This window comes from Trichoplusia ni, chromosome 16 (assembly GCF_003590095.1).
Source record: "Trichoplusia ni isolate ovarian cell line Hi5 chromosome 16, tn1, whole genome shotgun sequence".
Lineage (NCBI taxonomy): Eukaryota > Metazoa > Arthropoda > Insecta > Lepidoptera > Noctuidae > Trichoplusia > Trichoplusia ni.
In genome coordinates this window covers 2,662,061-2,680,961 of record NC_039493.1, presented here as the reverse complement: position 1 = coordinate 2,680,961, position 18,901 = coordinate 2,662,061, and the positions used below count along the sequence as shown (strand labels likewise).

The 18,901-nt window shown below is 37.6% G+C and overlaps 2 protein-coding genes across 4 annotated transcripts in view; both read left to right on the top strand.

Moving 5' to 3' along the window:
- The window catches only part of LOC113501823 (protein real-time), a 55,971-nt gene that overhangs the window by 30,097 nt on the left and 6,973 nt on the right, over nt 1-18,901 (top strand). For all 3 annotated transcript variants that reach the window (XM_026883104.1, XM_026883103.1, XM_026883105.1), the window contains exons 4-7: nt 2,161-2,290; nt 2,967-3,119; nt 17,107-17,222; nt 18,645-18,834. In XM_026883104.1, the coding sequence (XP_026738905.1) occupies nt 2,161-2,290; nt 2,967-3,119; nt 17,107-17,222; nt 18,645-18,834 (589 nt within the window). The remainder of the gene's footprint in view (nt 1-2,160; nt 2,291-2,966; nt 3,120-17,106; nt 17,223-18,644; nt 18,835-18,901) is intronic.
- Nucleotides 7,705-9,979, top strand: LOC113501826. Its single transcript, XM_026883108.1, has 2 exons — nt 7,705-8,046; nt 8,331-9,979. Exons 1-2 carry the CDS (start codon nt 7,935-7,937, stop codon nt 8,804-8,806), a joined length of 588 nt encoding a protein of 195 aa, XP_026738909.1. The 5' UTR covers nt 7,705-7,934; the 3' UTR covers nt 8,807-9,979.

The following is an 18,901-nucleotide window of genomic DNA, read 5'->3' as shown; positions in this document are numbered from 1 at the left end:
GCACAGAATATTGCTCTTCAAAGAAAACTAAACTCCTTTTACTTACAATAGAGTCTATTTCAAGAAAACACTGCAATTTAATATTGCGAATTGCACGCACGTAGGCACAAACATTTTAACACGAAAACGTACTCAATTCTAATGGAATAAGATCTATTTTAGTTATGTTGTGGTTGCGAGGTTTAATTTAACGACTTGATTGGCAGAGTAGCTAAGAGCTTGCTTTATTTCTAAGTCTGCGGATTATTTATTATTAAATTAGCCTACATACTGTGTGAATCTTTAAGTTAGCAGTATCTTAAGTAGTAAGTAGACAGAGGAATACAATGACACATCGAAAATGGGAAGGTGGTTCCAGGTAATAGGCACTTTAATTCCCTTAGCTTCCATAACTTCGTTCCTATAAATCAATAAAATTCCCTTTAATAGAGATTCAGTAGGTACAAGGCTCAATATGGAAATTCGAAACATTTCATGTAAAAAACAACCGATGAATTGAGAAGCTCATCCTTTTTGAAGTATGTTGGAAATGAAAACAAAACGTATATTTTTTGTTTGTAGCTTAAATTCTGAAGTAACGCTATGCTTGTCATATCTCACTACAATATAGTAAAAGTTTCAGAAAGATTTACGAAGAAAGTTCAAAAGCCGTGACCGACTTTAGCACATGCGAGGTCTAGAATCTCCCAAGGGGCAGGAAATGCTTTGTGTAAGGATTAATTTATTGCTTCAGAACACATTTGTATTGGACAAAGTGTGACCTCGGGAGGTGAAAGCAATTTGCTTTGTTGTGTGACCGTATAGTTATTTAAATGTCTTTGTCACACCCTCCGCGAATAGTTTCTAACGATATCGATGTTATTGTGACTTAAATTGCTTTCTTTTTTACGCTTGGTTTTTTTTGCCGTCACTAATCGGCGATCTTCTTTTTTTTCGTATTATGCTGTAAGACGAAAGTTTTTAGCTATAATCTATCTGCAAGCATGATCAAATAAAAAAAAATACGCCAGACATTTTGGCTACAGAAAAAATAGCCCTATAAAGAATTATCCCACAAATGATTTTTTTTTGTAAAAAACCGCCATTGTGGCTATAAATATCGTCCATTTCTACTTCCCACTTATATGAATTCATCGATCAATTATTACGTACGTCACAATGTGTAGATAACGCACTCGGGGCTGGATTGATTGGGTGTTACTAAAAAGCTGTATCTACGTAATGTTTGACGTGCAGTAAGGTTTCCGCGCTTTAAACGAGGCCGGCTTAAACTGAAGGCCGAGAATGTCTCTGTGCCCAAAACACCAACGAACTGTCGACTGCGAAAAACGACGAAAAAACAAGGCTCTCTGACTAAGTGTTTTTTTCCTTTTCATATTCGTGGTAAGAAAATATTTTTCCCTCAAAACTTTTGAGTTCTAGCTTTTGTGTTTGGTTTCTCGTTAAATTTTTTTTTTTTTCTGAAAAATGCGTAAAACAAAATGTCGTTTTTGTCTCTACTTGTTAACTTGCTTTTGACAACGTGTGTATGTTATTTACTTAAGCCTACAGAGATTAAAAGCTTTAAAACTTATGTTCTGTCAGCATTGTCAGCAGCAATAAAATACCGCGAGACAATTGGATTTCCAAAACACCTGGCTTGGTTTGAAAATTAAATGACCTTGACAGTATAATTCTGAAAACTGAACAACAAAATTCTAGATGTCAATAGCAGTTTTGGCAGTTTGTAAATGGATTTTAGTTCGCTTCGTTTTGCTGTAGACTTTTTAAATTATTAAGTTTTACTATGGTATCGGTGATAGGCAAGGATTTTTATGCACGAGGTGCGGGTTTGATCCCAACCAAGACAAAGAACCAATGTGACTTTTTCAAAGTTATATGTACTTTCTTAACTATTCTTAGATACCACTGACAAGTGAAGGAAAAAACATCGTGCGGAAACCTGATTTCGATTTTGAAATCACCAATCCGTAGCAGGCTAGCGTGGTGATCAAATGCTCAGCCTTTCCCTATACATGAAGAGGCCTGTGCCCAGCTGTGGGACGTATATATGCTGGTATTATTCATTTATCTGGCTAATGGCACTATCCGTAAATATCCAACGAGCGATACCAAATAATAGTTGTAATAGTTCTAATTTCTTCCCGTTGTTGTCACCAGGTCCATCCCGAGAACGCACAATGGACGTGCTTCGAACAGAGCGCGACACTCGACGTAAAGAACTTCTTCGGACTGGAGAGCACCGTCGAGAAGATCGCCATGAAGCAGTACGCGGCGAATATCGCTAAGGGTAAGCTGTTCAAGCATATTACCGGCAAAAATAAAGGGGACTTTGGGTTCGACTCTACTCTAAGTCTTACAGATCAATTTGATCTTGAAGATAGATTGTAAAGTGATAGCGATGGACGAGAGGCGATAATGTTTCAAAAAAAGCAATGTGAAAATAATGTGGAAGGATGGTTGTTGCTTGAACTCTCATCGATCTACAGAGTTTCTGGCTTGCTCTACTTGGAATGACATGGTATAACATTTCATTTTATAAAGCTAATGTTATTATCCCTAAAGCGCCTCAATAATGCTAGCTATTTTAGTTATGTGAGGCTGCTGACCCATTTCGCGCATAGGCGTAGTGTAGAGAATGTTCAAATAATATGAAATACTTTTTAGGAACCTTTATAGGCAATAAAATTGGCGGCGGCGCGAGCTTCAAACTTATCCTATTACAGCTACCTTTTGTCAACTAAATCCGTGTAAGCGGTGCGGCGTATGGCTTCTTATACGTTGCTTGGGAACGTCATTGACTACAAAACTTCACCCCCTTAGGTGCCATCGAATAGTAAATTTTCTCAAATTCAATAACAGCACTTTTAGAGTGTTAACTTTTTTAGTAACTTTATGTTTAGGAAATCGGTTCATGAAATCATGATGCTCATTGCAGTTTCTTGATCTCCAAAATATTTTCGCAGGCAAAGAGCTGATAGAATCGTTTATGAAGGAAGTCAACGACGAAGGGGTGAAGGAGCTGGCTCCGTGGAACCCCAAGGACGATGCGGCGAACTTGGAGCTGAGGAGAATCGTGTCCAGGGGGACCGAGCTACCGAAGGGACAATCACAACCAGGTCAGTGGCACTTGCATGATGATTTTTACTTCCAGCAACTTTTTTTTAGGAAAACTCTCCCGTACAACGTACGTGCTACGTAAAATGTATCAAAAATAAACGCCAATTGTTAAGGGTGTTTTATTAATTATAGCAGACGATTTATAGGGTTAAGAAGAATGCAAGATTCCAAAAAGATTAAATTTTTGGAAGGGAACTTGGACTGTTAAAACTTCCCCATTTAACAAAAGCCAGTTTTTGCAGTTGTCGGCTAAACAGAAAAAACCGTTCATTACTTTTATTTTCCGTCCTTTGGCAGACTCAACGAAAGTCGGCTCTTTTTACTCGTTAAAAATGTTTTATCGCAAGCCATCGTATGTTTACAAGGCTAACAGGTCAAAACGACCTCATAAATACAAAGTATCATATGAATGCGGGTTAACTTGGGTTAAGGGATAATGAATATTTATTACTGTCGCGACTGAGGGTTACTTACAAGCCGAGTGGTCTCAACGACCATTTTGATAATTTGTGAGATTTTTGCGGGAGTAGGCTAGACTAAGATATTTCTTTCGTTTAGAAGAGCTCTACACTAGTGAAGTTTAATGTATAGTTTTAGCCGAAACGTGAAAGAAGTAGATATGATGTTAGAGCAAATTAATGTCTCTCTCAGGTTATGACTACACTAGCTGTTGCTACTTCGTCCACGTGGTTAGAATTTTCCCCGTTTTTTTCCATTGTATCTTCGCCCCTATTAGCCTCAGCGTGATGTTAAATAACCTATAGCCTTCCTTGATAAATGGTCTATTCAACACAAAAAGAATTTTTCAAATAGAACCAGTAGTTCCTGAGATTAGCGCGTTCAAATAAACATACTCTTCAGCTTTATATATTAAGTACACATGTCACCTTAGAGTTATATCTATATCGAAATCCCTTTTAATACGCTATTTGGTATAGGGATTTAGTGTAAAGGCAAATTTAGACGCAATTGCCCGCCGCAGGAGCTGCTCTGTAGTTAATAAAAGCAACGACTACGGTCACTGCGGCACGTGCGCTATGGCAAAGTCTGTGTGAATTTTAATTTGCTTAAAAATTCTAATGACTTTTATTTATATAAAATACCAATTATACACTTCGTAAAACGTTATGATAGGTCAGCGCTAAAGGTTATTATAACAATCGATCTTTTTGAATAAAGATGAGCTGTACATAATACGCATATAGAAAAATAGGAATAGCAACAAACATGTATTGTTTTCAAACATATTGATACTGAAGATGACAAGTCCTCAACTGACCAGAGGGCTCTCACCACTTCTCAAAGTTAGGCACTTGGGGAAGAGAAAGAGAGAGAGAGAGAGCTTTATGCTGTGTAGTGCGCCGTCTGTCCTCCACAACTACTACAGCCTTATGCCATGGGCTCTTAAACCTTGATTGCGATAATACGAGACTATTGTCTCAATATTCTTCTACAACCATTGTACATGCTATGACCTTGCTGGTATTACATATCTACCATAATTCTGCTGTTTTACACGATATTATTAAATATTCCGTAACTAGAGAAATTTTAATTCTCATCCAAGGATGCCTGAATAAACGTTAACCGTGCGTTATACGTTATATATTTAATACAGTACAGTCAAAGCTAACTAGGCTCAAATACCCGCCTGGGTAAACAATGAATATTTCATGCTCTCGTTTCGAGTCGATTTGATAAATTATTACAGTCAACAGACTCCCATTCCGTTGCGATCCTCAACTATGAGTTCATACGAAATGTTTTGTGAGTTTCACAAATATTTTCATTGTGCTTAGAGAATTATTGTTACCGTTGGCCAGCACCACGTCTTGAACTAAGATTCTTGTAATTGTGAAAGTGAGATGCCACTCTACGTTGTCTCGTAAGTCAGTGCACGGTCTCGCTCTTTCAAACGTAACGTTATTACTTCAAGAGGTCGTGGTATTCTCCTCGGGCTGGTGCTTACGCTGAGCTGAAGAGAAATAACGATTTCGTTTTATTTCTACATTTTTCCTAAATGGTTCGTGTCAGGAGTTTTTCTTGTCAATTCAAATCGATTCAAATAAATTTGATTGGCTTGATTGTGGGATATCATGTACAAAATATGTCTAGACTTGAGGAAATGTGCTACTTTCATTTGTTCTGAAGTGTAAATAAATATTTTTTTTAACTGTTAACTGTGGAGTAATTTTTGAATTTTCTTTTTTTGTCGTTATTTTTACTACAGGGTCGTAACATAATCAACCCCTGAGGTCGTAAGTAAACAAAAATCTTTTCATTTTTATTTAAACAAAGGTCGAAAATATCAGAAATTCTCTTTTTCTTTATTTCGGTCCGTTTTACCCTCTCGTGATTTATGTGCTCGGATTCCGGAGGCAATCCGTGCCGAACGACCGTTAAAACACCCTTTATCTTTCGCGCACTTCAGATCACACTGTTACCCTGTTCACTGTTCCCTGTTATACGAAATCCAATGAATGTGTGTTTAATCCGCTTGTCTAACATTCATTATTCACATTGAACAAACTCTAAAGATAATTCTTGTTTACTTCGGCTGAAAATGTCACTGTCTCCCAAAATCCCAGAGGGCTAGCGGAAAATGTTGTTGAAGGTGAAATTAAACAAACCTGTACTTGAAAAAAGGAATTTGAAATTGTGTCTTTAATCTAAATGATATAAAACAACACTTGAAGTAGCACTTCGCAAGATGTCGCGATGTTTGTAATTTATTTAATGGAACAAGTCTTCTCGAATTGTTCTATCGCTGGTAAACCGTAAAAGAAACATTAAAAAGGCGCGGTGCTTTTTTATGTAGGTACCTGATATTAGTGATGAGTGATGACTAAAATCCCAAAGTTTAGGTTGTTGAATGAAGATCTCATCTCATATTATTCTATCAGTCACTGGACCTACGATCACAATTTCAGGCGTTTCTGCCATGCCTCATACCGTCTCTAAGGTCACCTTAATGTTGGTAAGAATAAAAGCATTCGATATTTGAAACACACCGTTCACGCCTATTGCCTCTTCACATGTATACATGGAATACATATCAATCTAAATGAAAAGTGTTCGACTATAAACACGGATTTATTCGCTACCCCTATAAAACGTACGGAACTCGAACGCTTAACGTTTATGTAAGGCTCCGTGGATTACTTACACTCCTGTACGGCTTCCAGGATCGCTTCCTTTGTCTTCCTTAATAGATATTCTTTTCTATTTCCGAGCAATTAATTTGGTTTGTATTACCTCTGTTTCTGTAGTTCTTTTGTTATTGGACATTCAAGATAGGGATTACATGTAAGTCATGAGTCGTTTTGCGTTAGTAATGAAACGCTACCAATCATTGACTTTGCGGTGTATATAGCTCCTTTCGATAATAATTTGTTCAATAACTCACACACTGACCTGATTTACCTACAGATGAGAGGGACCGTAGGCTTCCTAACTGAGTAAAATCGCAGAAATCCATTTCCAACAATCTCTCTGCGGAGGTTTCACAGCAGGGTGATTTCTGTTGACGTTGCCGGGCAACAAAAGCCCTTACGGCCCGCAATTAGTCCAGCTGAGTGGAAGCGGCTCCTTGATCCAATTTGCGAAACGACAAGCAAAAAAATAACTCGAAGCCAGCCTGCGGCCATCGATAACAAATATTAAATTGTCTCTTCCTATCAATATTGATTTTATCTTCATCTATTTTTGCTTATTACTCGACTCCTTACTGGTAAAATAAAGACTAACTTCCTCGTAAATATTCTGTGTAAGTTTTAGTTACTGGAACTTGATCATATCGGTATCGACATCAAAATTTTATGAATATCGTATGAGTTTTCGTGTTAAAACTCCACGTGAATTATGGCTTCTTTTTGAAGCGCTGTATAAAACATATCCATATACATAAGTAAGCTCCAGCGTTGGATCACATGTGAACAGCAGAACATTCCCGACTTAATTTATTCCATCGATTTTCATGAAAGGCCAGTATTATATGACAGGATAGGTTTCGGCACTTTTATGTTTCGGTAATAAAACATTTTGGTCACGAAGTCGACTATCCCAGGCACAATATTCATCATATAAAGTGTTTTGAAGAAGTGATAGGAAAAGTTAACTAGTCGATGTAGTCTGGATAAGTTCTAGACTTCATAAGAACTGAAATGTTGTTTGTATTCGCTACAAAATTATTTATTATGGTTTTAATCGTAAAATCTAGCACAAAATACGGGATTAGTCGCAGCGCTCATAAATTTCGGTTGTCGCCCCCTGGTACTGGCCTGTGAACTATTGAATATGTTATGACTACTTGGAATTTTAGATCGCAGTGGATTGAATTGGTTTTGTTTAGGTAATATACTTGGCGACAGTTTACGATGGTATTAAATAAAGCAACGAATTGAATCGAGAAAGCAGTTTGACCTTGAGGCTGACCACTTTTGATGCCCACCTTTTCCTTTCCTAATCCCTTCCTCACTTTTCCCTTTCTACTTCAGGAACATCACATACATCAAAAATTCTTCAAAAAGGCGCAAGTCTCAAGAACTTCGCTAGCAAAGTCCGGCTTCCCAGCCCAGGCATGTAAATATAATTATTGAATTATCTAGAATTTTATCTATTACCTCATAGTTTGATGTAATTTTGAAATAGATGCCTTGTAGAAATATTAAATTACACCAGTGCAAGAAAGGATGTAGAATGTAGAATAGCCGTCTTCGAACTAGTTCTTTGCTAGTAGTACTCCTGTAGCTTAGACTTACAGCTGGAAACAACCAAATGCTGTTCTTAAACTTAACTCAAACTGAATAAACCAGATGTTCCTGCCCCTTCCTCACATGACCCTTTCTTCTCCAGATTCATCAACAACGATTATTCACAAAGGCCCAAGTTTCAAGCACTTTAGTAAACTCCGGCGCGCCAGCCCAGGCACGTACTCATTACGACTTTCTTGCACTACTCTAACTGTCCCTTGTAGGTTTGAATTAGACGAGCTAAGAGCTTATATAAGCAGATATAGCATAGAGTTGATTACTCGATTCAAACATTTTTCTAAACACGTATTTGGTAAATTTCAAACATCTAGTGAGTGTAAGACATTTTAGAAATCGGCATGAATACCGTATGAAAATCAATATTGTAGCAGAGACCTCACCTATTCACATTTCCCATCCTTTCCAAATCCCTTCCTAAACCTCTTATCTCTTACACAGAATCCTCAAAGAGTATGCGTTCAAGTTTGAGGCAGCTCTTAAGCAGATCTCGACTCTCCGGCAGTTCGAGATCTACAACCAAAACATCAGAGGCCAACGCATCGGAAAAATCCTCAGAACACAATAGATCTGTAAAAGGAAAAGAGCTTGCACGTCCGAGTAGGGACAGCGTGGACGAAACCGGTCCGGCGCAGACCCTGAGGCGGCTGACTCACAGACGTGCATCTTCTGACTCTAAGGCGACAAGCGTTTCTCTCTCGGATGTGTCGGAGACCGCCGTGTCGGCGCAGGCGTCGGACCGGGCGGTGCAGGTGCGGCCGTGCTTCTGCGAGCCGCGCGTGGCCGTCACCAACATGCTCACGCGGTGGGACAATCTCTTGGTGGTGCTAGTGTGTGCGACAGTGATAGTGCTTGTATTGACAGCACCCGTTTCTTTCTTTTTGGGAAGAAATAGTAATAATAATCGGCGGACGTAAGTGTAAATATATATTATTTTTATTTGCGGTTTTTGTTTCCTTTTTCGTGTGTTACTTCTAAGATTGGAATAGGAGGTAAGGTTATTTTACATCACTTGAATCAAAGGTAGTTTACTGATCGACAACATTGTTACGCTTAGAGAAATAGACGGAGTTCTTGAACTATTCATCTTCCAGAGAAAATTCGGACGTTAATTGAGACTTAGTAGTTTCATAGGATATAAGCATAAACAACTCGAAATTAAGACACTTGAACACAAAAGCACTTCAGAACACCCGCCCCCACCCCACCCCGCTAGCGTAGTCTTCTATATTGCCTCTTATTTGAATTAGCTACACAGATTTAGAAATGCAATAAAGGCGGTGTGTTACTTGCTTATTATGCGAGGCATGTCCCAGCAGTCAGCTGGGGGAAATGCCTCGTCCTGACACCTACGACATTCGGTGACGTCATACGAACACAATGTGATCAACTTCATGGAAAACAGCAGTAGGTGTAGTTCAGTGGGGGCTGAAATTTATGTGGAATTTAAGCGCTGAAATATTTCTGTTGATTGTTATAAAGGCTTTCACACACGAAAAACGTATGTAAAGTATACAAGTTCTAGGAAGGTTTGAAGAAAATTTATGATTAATATGTACAAACACTCACAGCACATGTGGAAACTTTTATTGGGATTTCGTACCGTATAAATATTTCGAAGAAGCGAAATAATCGTGTATTGAGTTTATTATATTATATAGTATAGTATATTTCGCAGCAGATATGCGAAATATTTGTAGAAGCCTATCTAAAGGTTACTGGAACGGTACTTTCAGGTATTTTTAGACACATAACACTAATTCCCTAGCTAAGTAGGCGTAGCGATAGACGTCACAAGTTTACACGTTATGATCCGATATCACGAACGATAAACACCTGAGGCGTACTTAAGGAGTCGTGACGGCAAGCATGGACATTTACTGGATATGTGTATGACTAGAAGGTAGGAAAGTCTTAGTAATCTTAGGTATAGTGTCTTAGGTTGTCTGATGATTTAAAACGTGGTTTATGTACCGGCAAAACCATAGACAAATACCTAATCTTTGTTCATTTTGAAAGTAGAAATTTAATAATAGAGTATTAAGAAGCTCTCCGAAAGCAGTAAGGCTTCTTATTTTCCATATTAGCTCATTTTATCCGTGCAGATATCTAGTTCATTCTCAAGTCTACTAATACTAATGTTAATTTCTAAGAACTACGTAATTCCCTTTCAACGCTTAATTCCCAAGATTATTTGAATTCGTCCCTTTTGTTACGACAGCCTTTGTAATAGCTGTTCATTACGGGGTTAATGCCGACATTTAAGCAAAAAGTTAATAAAGACTGAAAAATAAAACGTAATGAAAAAGAAAATTCAAACGGACCATTAATTCAGATCATTGTTTGCCTCACCAGGATATAAATAGTTGAATAGTTTAAAGTATTTTAAGCATTGTCCGCAAAGCGTGGGTGTTTGCAAGGCGCCCACGCCACGTACTTCGCTGTAATGTCAGATGGGTGACCACGCTGAAATGCGAGCGATGTACGCAATCGCTCTCCGAAGCTAAGTTAAGATTACCGAGGAATATAGGTGTAGGGCACTGTCTGTGACGTGGGCGAGATTGATTACGTTCTATTAATAAATATTTTGGAAACCAAATACACCTGCAAGGCATGGCAAACCAAAACTTTCGCATAGAGAGTAGATTGTTAGACAAATGTTTTTTTTTCGTTTAACGTCCAATACCATTCTGATTATTATTTTAGGGCTTGTTTTATACTGTAGTATGTAGCATCATTATACTTTGTATAGTATAATAAGTACGGGAGCTCAAACAGATAAAGGGATCGGTTTATTATTCAATAATGCCAAACGGTTGAACGGATACATGCAATTAGGCACACAGATTTCATTACACGGTTGAAATCGCAAAGCATATTTGAATTTTTTTAATTGAAAACCTTCCTTGATGTCTGTGCTTTTAGGTAAGTAAGTGAGTTGTACGAATAATATATAATCTTAGAATTCAAAAGCGTTTTTCACATAGATAACTCTCATATACGCGAACACCATCGCGGGTACAACTAGTTGATAATAAACAATCGTTTAAGCCATCTCGTGCAAAACGCTAGATGTAAAAACTTTGAATTTAATAACACAAGGATAGATTGTAGTTAATTTATTCAGCAGTAAAGTGGTATTGATTGCGTGATTATGCAAGATTAATGGCGAACGATTGAGCGATCGATACGAAAGGGACGGACAATGTCATATCGTTTAGAACTAGAATCTAGAACACGTAACTGAGTCATAACGTGAAAATATCACTACTATTACCTGATTAATATACGATTCGTAATCCAATTATTTCGAAACTAAATTATAATTTATTAAAATCTTCGACATTGAAGCATCTACAGATTAAACGCTGTATAAATTATGAGTGCAAGTTTTAGTGCCTGAATTTTACCGAAACAAACGCTTTTCATTTTTCTCTTTGCTCGCATTTGTAAAACACGGAAAAAGCTAAATTTTGAAAGGTCTGGCTTGATGAAGGCGAGACCCTTTGCTGATACGCTCTAAATGTCAAATGTGACGAGACTTACAGCACCTTCACATTTCGGTGCCTCTTACTTGTGATGGTTATTAACATTCTATTGGTATGAATTTGCGGTTGCACAAAAATTCAAAGTTATAAAATCATTCCTACAATTTATTACTCGACAGAAGGTAAATAACTGGTAATTTTATCCCATACCAGCTAAATGTTGATAATGTTCTAATACATCAAATAGGTACCGTCCAAAAATTGTAGATGTTAGAATGCATCCTTACATTTATGCAATTTAATTAGAGAACTTTCAAAATCAAAAGTAAACTGGAATCGGATGCTCTTATATAAAACCAATAATTGTTTCTGTTGAGAAAGTTATGCGAGAGGGTTAAAACAAATATGCCTGGAACAGCGCAAGTGCGCAAAGTCCTCCAAACTGTCCGGGAAATGGAAGCTTGCCGGGAAAAGTACTCACAAAACTGTTTCCTCTATACCGAAGTTGAATATGTCACGAAATACATACACGTGCCGTCTGTTGACATCCAGAAATATGCAACTTTAAAACTTAGTTATATTTAAGCAGTCTTCAGACCGCTTTGAAGACGGTAATCATTGGGCTTATGTATGATCAGATCAATCTTATTCGGCTATCTGTACTACAGATCCATCAATTTTATTCCCAAATCAAGTTAAAAGTATGTATCTACACTAGCAGCGGCACGTACGCAACAAATAAATCATTTTGTATTAAAACAAAGATACAAACTTTCGCTAAAAGCCTCCCTAACTTATTTAGAAATTGAATGACCTCCAAAAATGAGAATTTACTGTACGTTTAAGCAAATCATTGGTTACTGAAACACGTGGGAATCCTGAAAATATCTTCCTGTTATTAATAAACTTCTGCGAGTATTCCTGAAGATCTTGAATGAAAATGTGGCGGTTCTTATTCATGTCTGAAATTCAGGAAAGATGCTTTAATAAAACTTCCTTTTGTGATTGATATTCTGTGTTGAGTGTTGAGGCTGAGTGTTGTTATTTCTTGCTGTCCGGTATAAAAGGTTTTCGGTTGGATTTATTTTTATGTTTTATATGTACTATTGTTACCTTTTGTGTGTTTTGTATAGATGGGCATGTTCGTTAAGGGAGTTTGTGTTACTAAGGTAGCTCGGTATAGAGAGTTATAGATGAATTCTATAGACGCCTTTGTCCAGCAATGGTACGGAATATGTTAGAAGATAAAAATGTGATAAAAGACAAATTAAAAAACCTCTGAAGACTTGAAATTTTTTCAACAACATGCCCACTTTTTTTAGTTAAGAAGTCAAGCCTACACAGATATTAATACCTTTCAATTTACACCAATCAGTGTCCATTTCCCGAGGCCCGCAATTTCCATCGATTCGGCACAGTGGGCCCCAAATATAGTTGTCAATTGGTAATTGTTTCCGCCAGTGACCCCGTGGTAGGAAGTGGGGAGAGCCACGGGAACCAAACAAGCTCTATCTTGTTAGTATACTGTTATTTGGCTGTTTGGGGTGACCCCATATTGGTTATTAGGGAGGTGGGAAATTATCCGTAATGTGTATCCGTCGTTGAAATGCAATCGTAGTGTGGGGAAAGGAATCAAAATAATGGCTCAAAGAAGCTTATGAAGTTACTATAAATATCGATAGGAGTTCGGTCTGATTGAATAAAAGGTCTAGAATAAAGTCGAAGTTGATAAAATAATTCAAGAGATTAATTGAACAAAAGAGTAAACAGCCTTTAAATGATACACAGATGCCTGACATATTCTAATCTGGACCTTAGTACACATGTATTTGAATAACGACCGTGGTAAATCATTTAAGTAATTAAAATGAAAACACGGTTTGCCTTGCTGCAGGATCTCTGGATTAGTTTTGGACCCAAATGGGGTGCTTAATTAGTAGTGTTATACCTGCGGGGTCAGGGGTCGTACCCTAAAGGTTCTGAAGGTAAGGGATCTGACCCAAATGTGTGAGCCTTACATGTGGTGACGCGTAGCTTATAATAATGGTTCCCATTTTGATCTATTCCTGGCTCACTTTTGAAATGACGGCGTGATGTTTGAGGCAGACTATTTTTTTAAACTTTATACTTATCCTTAAGGAGCTGAACTAAATGAGGCTTTAATGTTATCGTCATTTTGGTTTCTCTGCTAAAAAGTATAACTTAGACCTAAAATTTTCAGTTTAGTACCCTCATTTAAACCTAATACATCGGCATGGTACAATTTTCTCCTACACTGTCTGTTCTGGACCTATTTTCGCAAATTCAATATCAGTTAGTGACCGCAATATGCTGGCCTGGCATTACTCAGCCGATCATTGTGGGCGGTCATGTCGCATCGGGGATAGAAACTTGACTCGCTAATATATTGATGCGTCCACCAGGATTAATGTTCGTTTGCACGTTACGTTATCTGGACCTCATTTCTGGATGGACAGTTGAGCGGCTACTGATGTGGAAACTGGTTTGTTTTTTGGTAGATTAGATATCTTGTATTAAAGATTCCTTCAAATGTCATTATGGTGCCCTAGAGCTATTTATCCAAGCCAGGAACTTGTCTATAAAAGGGATATTAGAGTTATGGGGTACCAAACAATATAATATACTAGCTGTTGCCCGCGACTTCGTCCCCGTGGGTAGAAGATATAAGTTATGATTTATACCTGCCCTGATTTTTTCACATTTTCCATTGTATCTTCGCTTCTATTAGTCGCAGCGTGATGGTTTATAGCCTAAAGCCTTCCTCGATGAATGGTCTATTTAACACAAAAATTTTTTTTCAATTTGGACCAGTAGTTCCTGAGATTAGCGCGTTCAAACAAACAAACTCTTCAGCTTTATATATTAGTATAGATAAGACTACTCATAAAACGCAAAGATCGAAAGAAATCCTAATGTAAATTTTGTTAACGATAGCGATTTGAGAGCAGTAGTAATAACAAATGGTTGTTTGATGCTTTTAAATAAACAATGGTCTAAATCACTTCCATATCGAAACCAATTTATCTTATCCTTACATTAAGACTCAAGTAACAATTACGTAACTACCATTTGTCTCTTTAATTTGGTACGTATCATCTCCCGGGACTACAGCCTTGTAGCGGAGGCCCGAAATAATCGGATTATCCTGATAAGTGAAGATTGTTGGTTATTTAGCCGGACTGCGTATATTTGTCTGGTACACAATGCGAAGGATCTGATTAGCGGTTAAGTGATTGAACGTTTGTGTAAAGAGTGTTCGTTGTGATAGACAATGAACTATAATTAATTTACTTACGATTGACAACCCTTTTTCTTATTTAAGTGCCAAGAGACATTCAATTTTTACTTCCTTCTTGCTATTTTCTTTGCAACCTATTTTTTTTGCTTTTCTGAAGTGGTCATCCAGATATTTATAAAGCTATCGCAGTCAAAAATAAAGTTTTCTCGAAGTAAAACGAGCTGAAACGTAAAACTGCTCAAACGTGAACTTGAGACACCAGAGGCGGGCATTATTCGTCGTTATTCACTTCCCTCGGAGGGGGAGCTGTGACGTAATAACGGTGACGTAGCCCAATGCTATCCAGCTGACGCTATCTAATTTATATCCGATGGTAATCGGGAAGGTGAACTTGAAATACCCCGGAGGGAATTGAAACAGGGAAGAATATAACATTGTGCTATCTATGATCTCTTAAATCAGCATGTGTGGAAGCAAGAGGCCGCTACACGCAGTAGTGTATCTATCTCACTTTTTATGGCAACCGTCCAGTTTTAGAACATAATAGCGCTGGCCTTAGTCTGAAGTGCAGGCTGTATTATGTTGCGAATTTCTACTTGCTAATTCTAACCTAAATTGCTATTTTAATGTTACCGGTGGTGGTATTGGTATAGTAAATTATTGAAAAGCAAGACCTCTCACCGAAGCTCAAAAAAGGAAAACTCAACGACGTTGCGTTCCTCATGGGAATAAAGCGGCTCGGCTGGAAGTGAATGGTGACACCTTTAAATCCTTTAGGGGCATTAAATCGCCGGAAAAACTATTTAGGATAATATGTCCCTAAGGATTATACATTTGAAGGTTTATGGTGAATTAATGTTGTAGTATGACCAAATCACTGTCTATTACCCATGTATTTACATATAAAAGCATCTACACAACACAGCTGGTATGTACAACATGCGCTAAAACGTGCCCACTTGTCCACAGCCCGCCCTTGACATTTGCAATTCAAACCTCATTGCGTATTCCAGTATAATCGCAATGCAAAATTAATTAACCCTAACCCAGAATTAAACAGAGCTAAAAACTTTGGTCTAATCGACTCAGTACAAATACTGAGCGCTTTTCCAGTTAAGTTTAACCCGTTTACTTCGCCCGAGGCCCGGGAAACCTTGACCCACGCATTCTGCAATGCAATTTGACCTTGTTACTGCAGCCGTAATAGTTGCTCGTTGCAGGAAAAATTGCCCCTTGGGATAGCGACTAGCGTTGTTATTCAAGATTTTATTTCATGAGAAAATCTATTGCAAGGAAATGGAAAATACCTAACCTAGTATTGAGCAAAAAATATGTTTCTTGTAACCCGTTTCTTTAAAAGCTGCAATATGTGAACACTCACGGCTATGCAAACAAAAGTATTTTTGGAATAATGCAAATGACTACGTCAGAAAAAATTCTGGGAAAGCTAGAATCGATCTTATCTTCCATAGTGGCCAAGTCATCAATCATACTTTATTACAGGGTTTTGTTCAAAAACCATTTGTGTGAGTGCCTGAAGACATTATTCTTTTTCTATTGATATAATAGTACTGTACATTTTAAAGTCACTTGTTCTTGCAAAAGAGATATAATATACATAGAGTAAGTATTTGTTGGTCGTAGTCCCAGACTCGGTTTAAGAAGCTTACTCGAGTCCTTGTGTACCGGGCTGATGTGAATCCGATGTCTAACAAATGTCAGTTTATCTCTATGCTGCGCGAATTCAAAAATATTTTTGTTTGATTAAAATAAATTAGTTTAGTGTAACGCAATATGAAAACCGTTAATCAAAACCCTTTCCTTCCTTGCCGAAGATGTTAACTACACTACTTTCCTAATGCTGTTGTTTTATGTTTATTTTCATCTGGTACTGTTGAAGTAAAGAATATTGAAAAAATAATATCCTCGTATATTTGGACGCTTGAAAGTAGGTAACCGTATGCAAACCAAGGCTTATCGAACACGCCACTTAAACTAGAATATCGGATTATTCAGTTGTTCCCAATGCCGCGGGGTGGCCGCCACCCCGAATGAAAACAACCACATTTCTGTTTGGAAAAATCCGCGGAACTTGTTGTATTTAATATCCGGTTTTCCGAAAATTTGAACAAATAATAAAGATATACTTTGCCAGATAATTGCTTTTACTGGAAGCCTCGAAATAATCTTAAGTCAATATTTTCGGCGACGCGAAAACTTCATAAAATATTATTGGAATATTTATTTGCTTCTCAGATGTCTTTCGATAGGCACTAGAATAATAAAACTATATTTGGTGATATTGTACGAGTTTTATAACTTTAGGTTTTCGAAATATTGCCTCTGTAACCTTCATGCCAAAAATCGTCGGGAAGAGCTGAATAATTAATGCAAGAGAAATTGCGATCCACCTTAAAAATCACAAATTAGTCTTGACCTCATGACTAAATATACTCTCTTTCTCTTCCAGATCAATATACGCTGGACAGCGAGTACATCAAGCGTCATCTTGGCGAGCTGACCCCGGTACAGGAGGCTCGCTTGCTGCAGCTCAGAAAATGGATAGCCGACTTGCAGAAGGGCAAAGTAAGCAAACACCAGCATTCTACTGATTATACTCCCCTTTAAGTTAAAAATGCAATAATTTACCGCAAGTTTACTCATAATATTTTTGATATAATAATCTTATTAAGAGCAGTGACGAAGATGGTTAAAAAATTTAACCTTCTCCCGGTAATTATGTTTATAACGATATTTAGCTAACCACGGTTCTTGCAGTACACCTCCGCTAGTATGTATCACGTACGCCACTTCAAAAGTATACGTTTTGATACATTCCTTCCTGTTACCTTTACTCAAGTGTTAATGAAGCCTCTAATGGGCTATTTCCGTTTATTAGTCAATACTCCGATAATGGCGATCCAATTGATGCAATGCAAACAGTCGACCTGTAGACCAAGGCTGTTCCCCGCAAGAAAATTTAATTGCCGTGAATAATTGAAGCGATTTTCCGTTGATCGTTTTATTTAATTTGTATTGTAAAGTAATAAATGTAGAAAAGTAATATCAACTGGTGGTATTTTAAACGATTTCAAAAAGGTGCAGGTTCTTAATGGGTCTGTATATTTTTATGTTTGTTTCTTCTTAACTTCGGACTGGATGAACCGATTTTGTTGCTTGTTTTATCATTTAACATGAAACAGTCCCATTCAAAATTCATCAAGTTTGACTGAGTATTTTTTATTTGTTGTGGTTTGATGTTTTTGTATTTAAAAATGTAATTTATGTTTTTTAAAGAAAGATGAAAAGGAAAAATCCTAAAACAATTAACAAGTAAAGCGAATGTTATTGTAACAATTGGAATTTTTATTTCGCCAGTCTAGGAAAAACAAGATCAAAAAAATTTAATTACATTCCAGCTTTGTAGGCTTTGCAGCAACAAATTAAAATACTTTTCACTTTATGGTCTCTGTGAAAGGACAGCAAATATCGCGCATTCCACACGTTGGCAATAAATTGTGAACTCTTGCCAAGCACCGGGTGAACAGAGCTCTTGATACTGTGCCAATGTACACTTACGCATGGTTACTAAATTATTGAACGAAATTCCCAAAAAAACCTTGTTAAGCAATATCTGAGACGTATGATTCGATCAGACGTAAATACCCTCAGATACCCTATGAAACCTACTCTATACCATTGAACAGGTTTTAAACGGTAACTTCAGATTTTAATTTGCATTTTATATATGGGTAGTCAGATTCTGGAGGCGATTTAAAGATGACTATTTAAAAAATATTTCCACTAAACCAAACAAAAGGGAAAGGAATAATTGGAAATTAAGAATTATTAATGGACGTATTTGTCTCTAATTTCAAGACAAATACTGTTATAGTACAATTCCTACCAACTTTTTAAATGCCGTGTAACAAGTAAACAGTAATCATTCAGCACCCCAAAAGTTCCAAGTATACTTTACCTATAACTAAATTTTGCACATCTCTTCAGGTACCAAGCGACACGACCCTGCTCCGCTTCCTGCGCGCTCGCGACTTCAACGTGGAGAAGGCTCGAGAGATGCTGTCGCAGTCGCTGCTGTGGCGCAAGAAGCACCAGGTGGACCGTCTGCTCTCCGAGTACGAGACTCCCGATGTCGTCAAGCAGTACTTCCCTGGTGGATGGCATCACCATGACAAGGGTAAGCTGAGGAAACTGAAGTCCTTTTACCTCTCCGAGAGGTTATGAGATTTTCCCCATGGAGAACT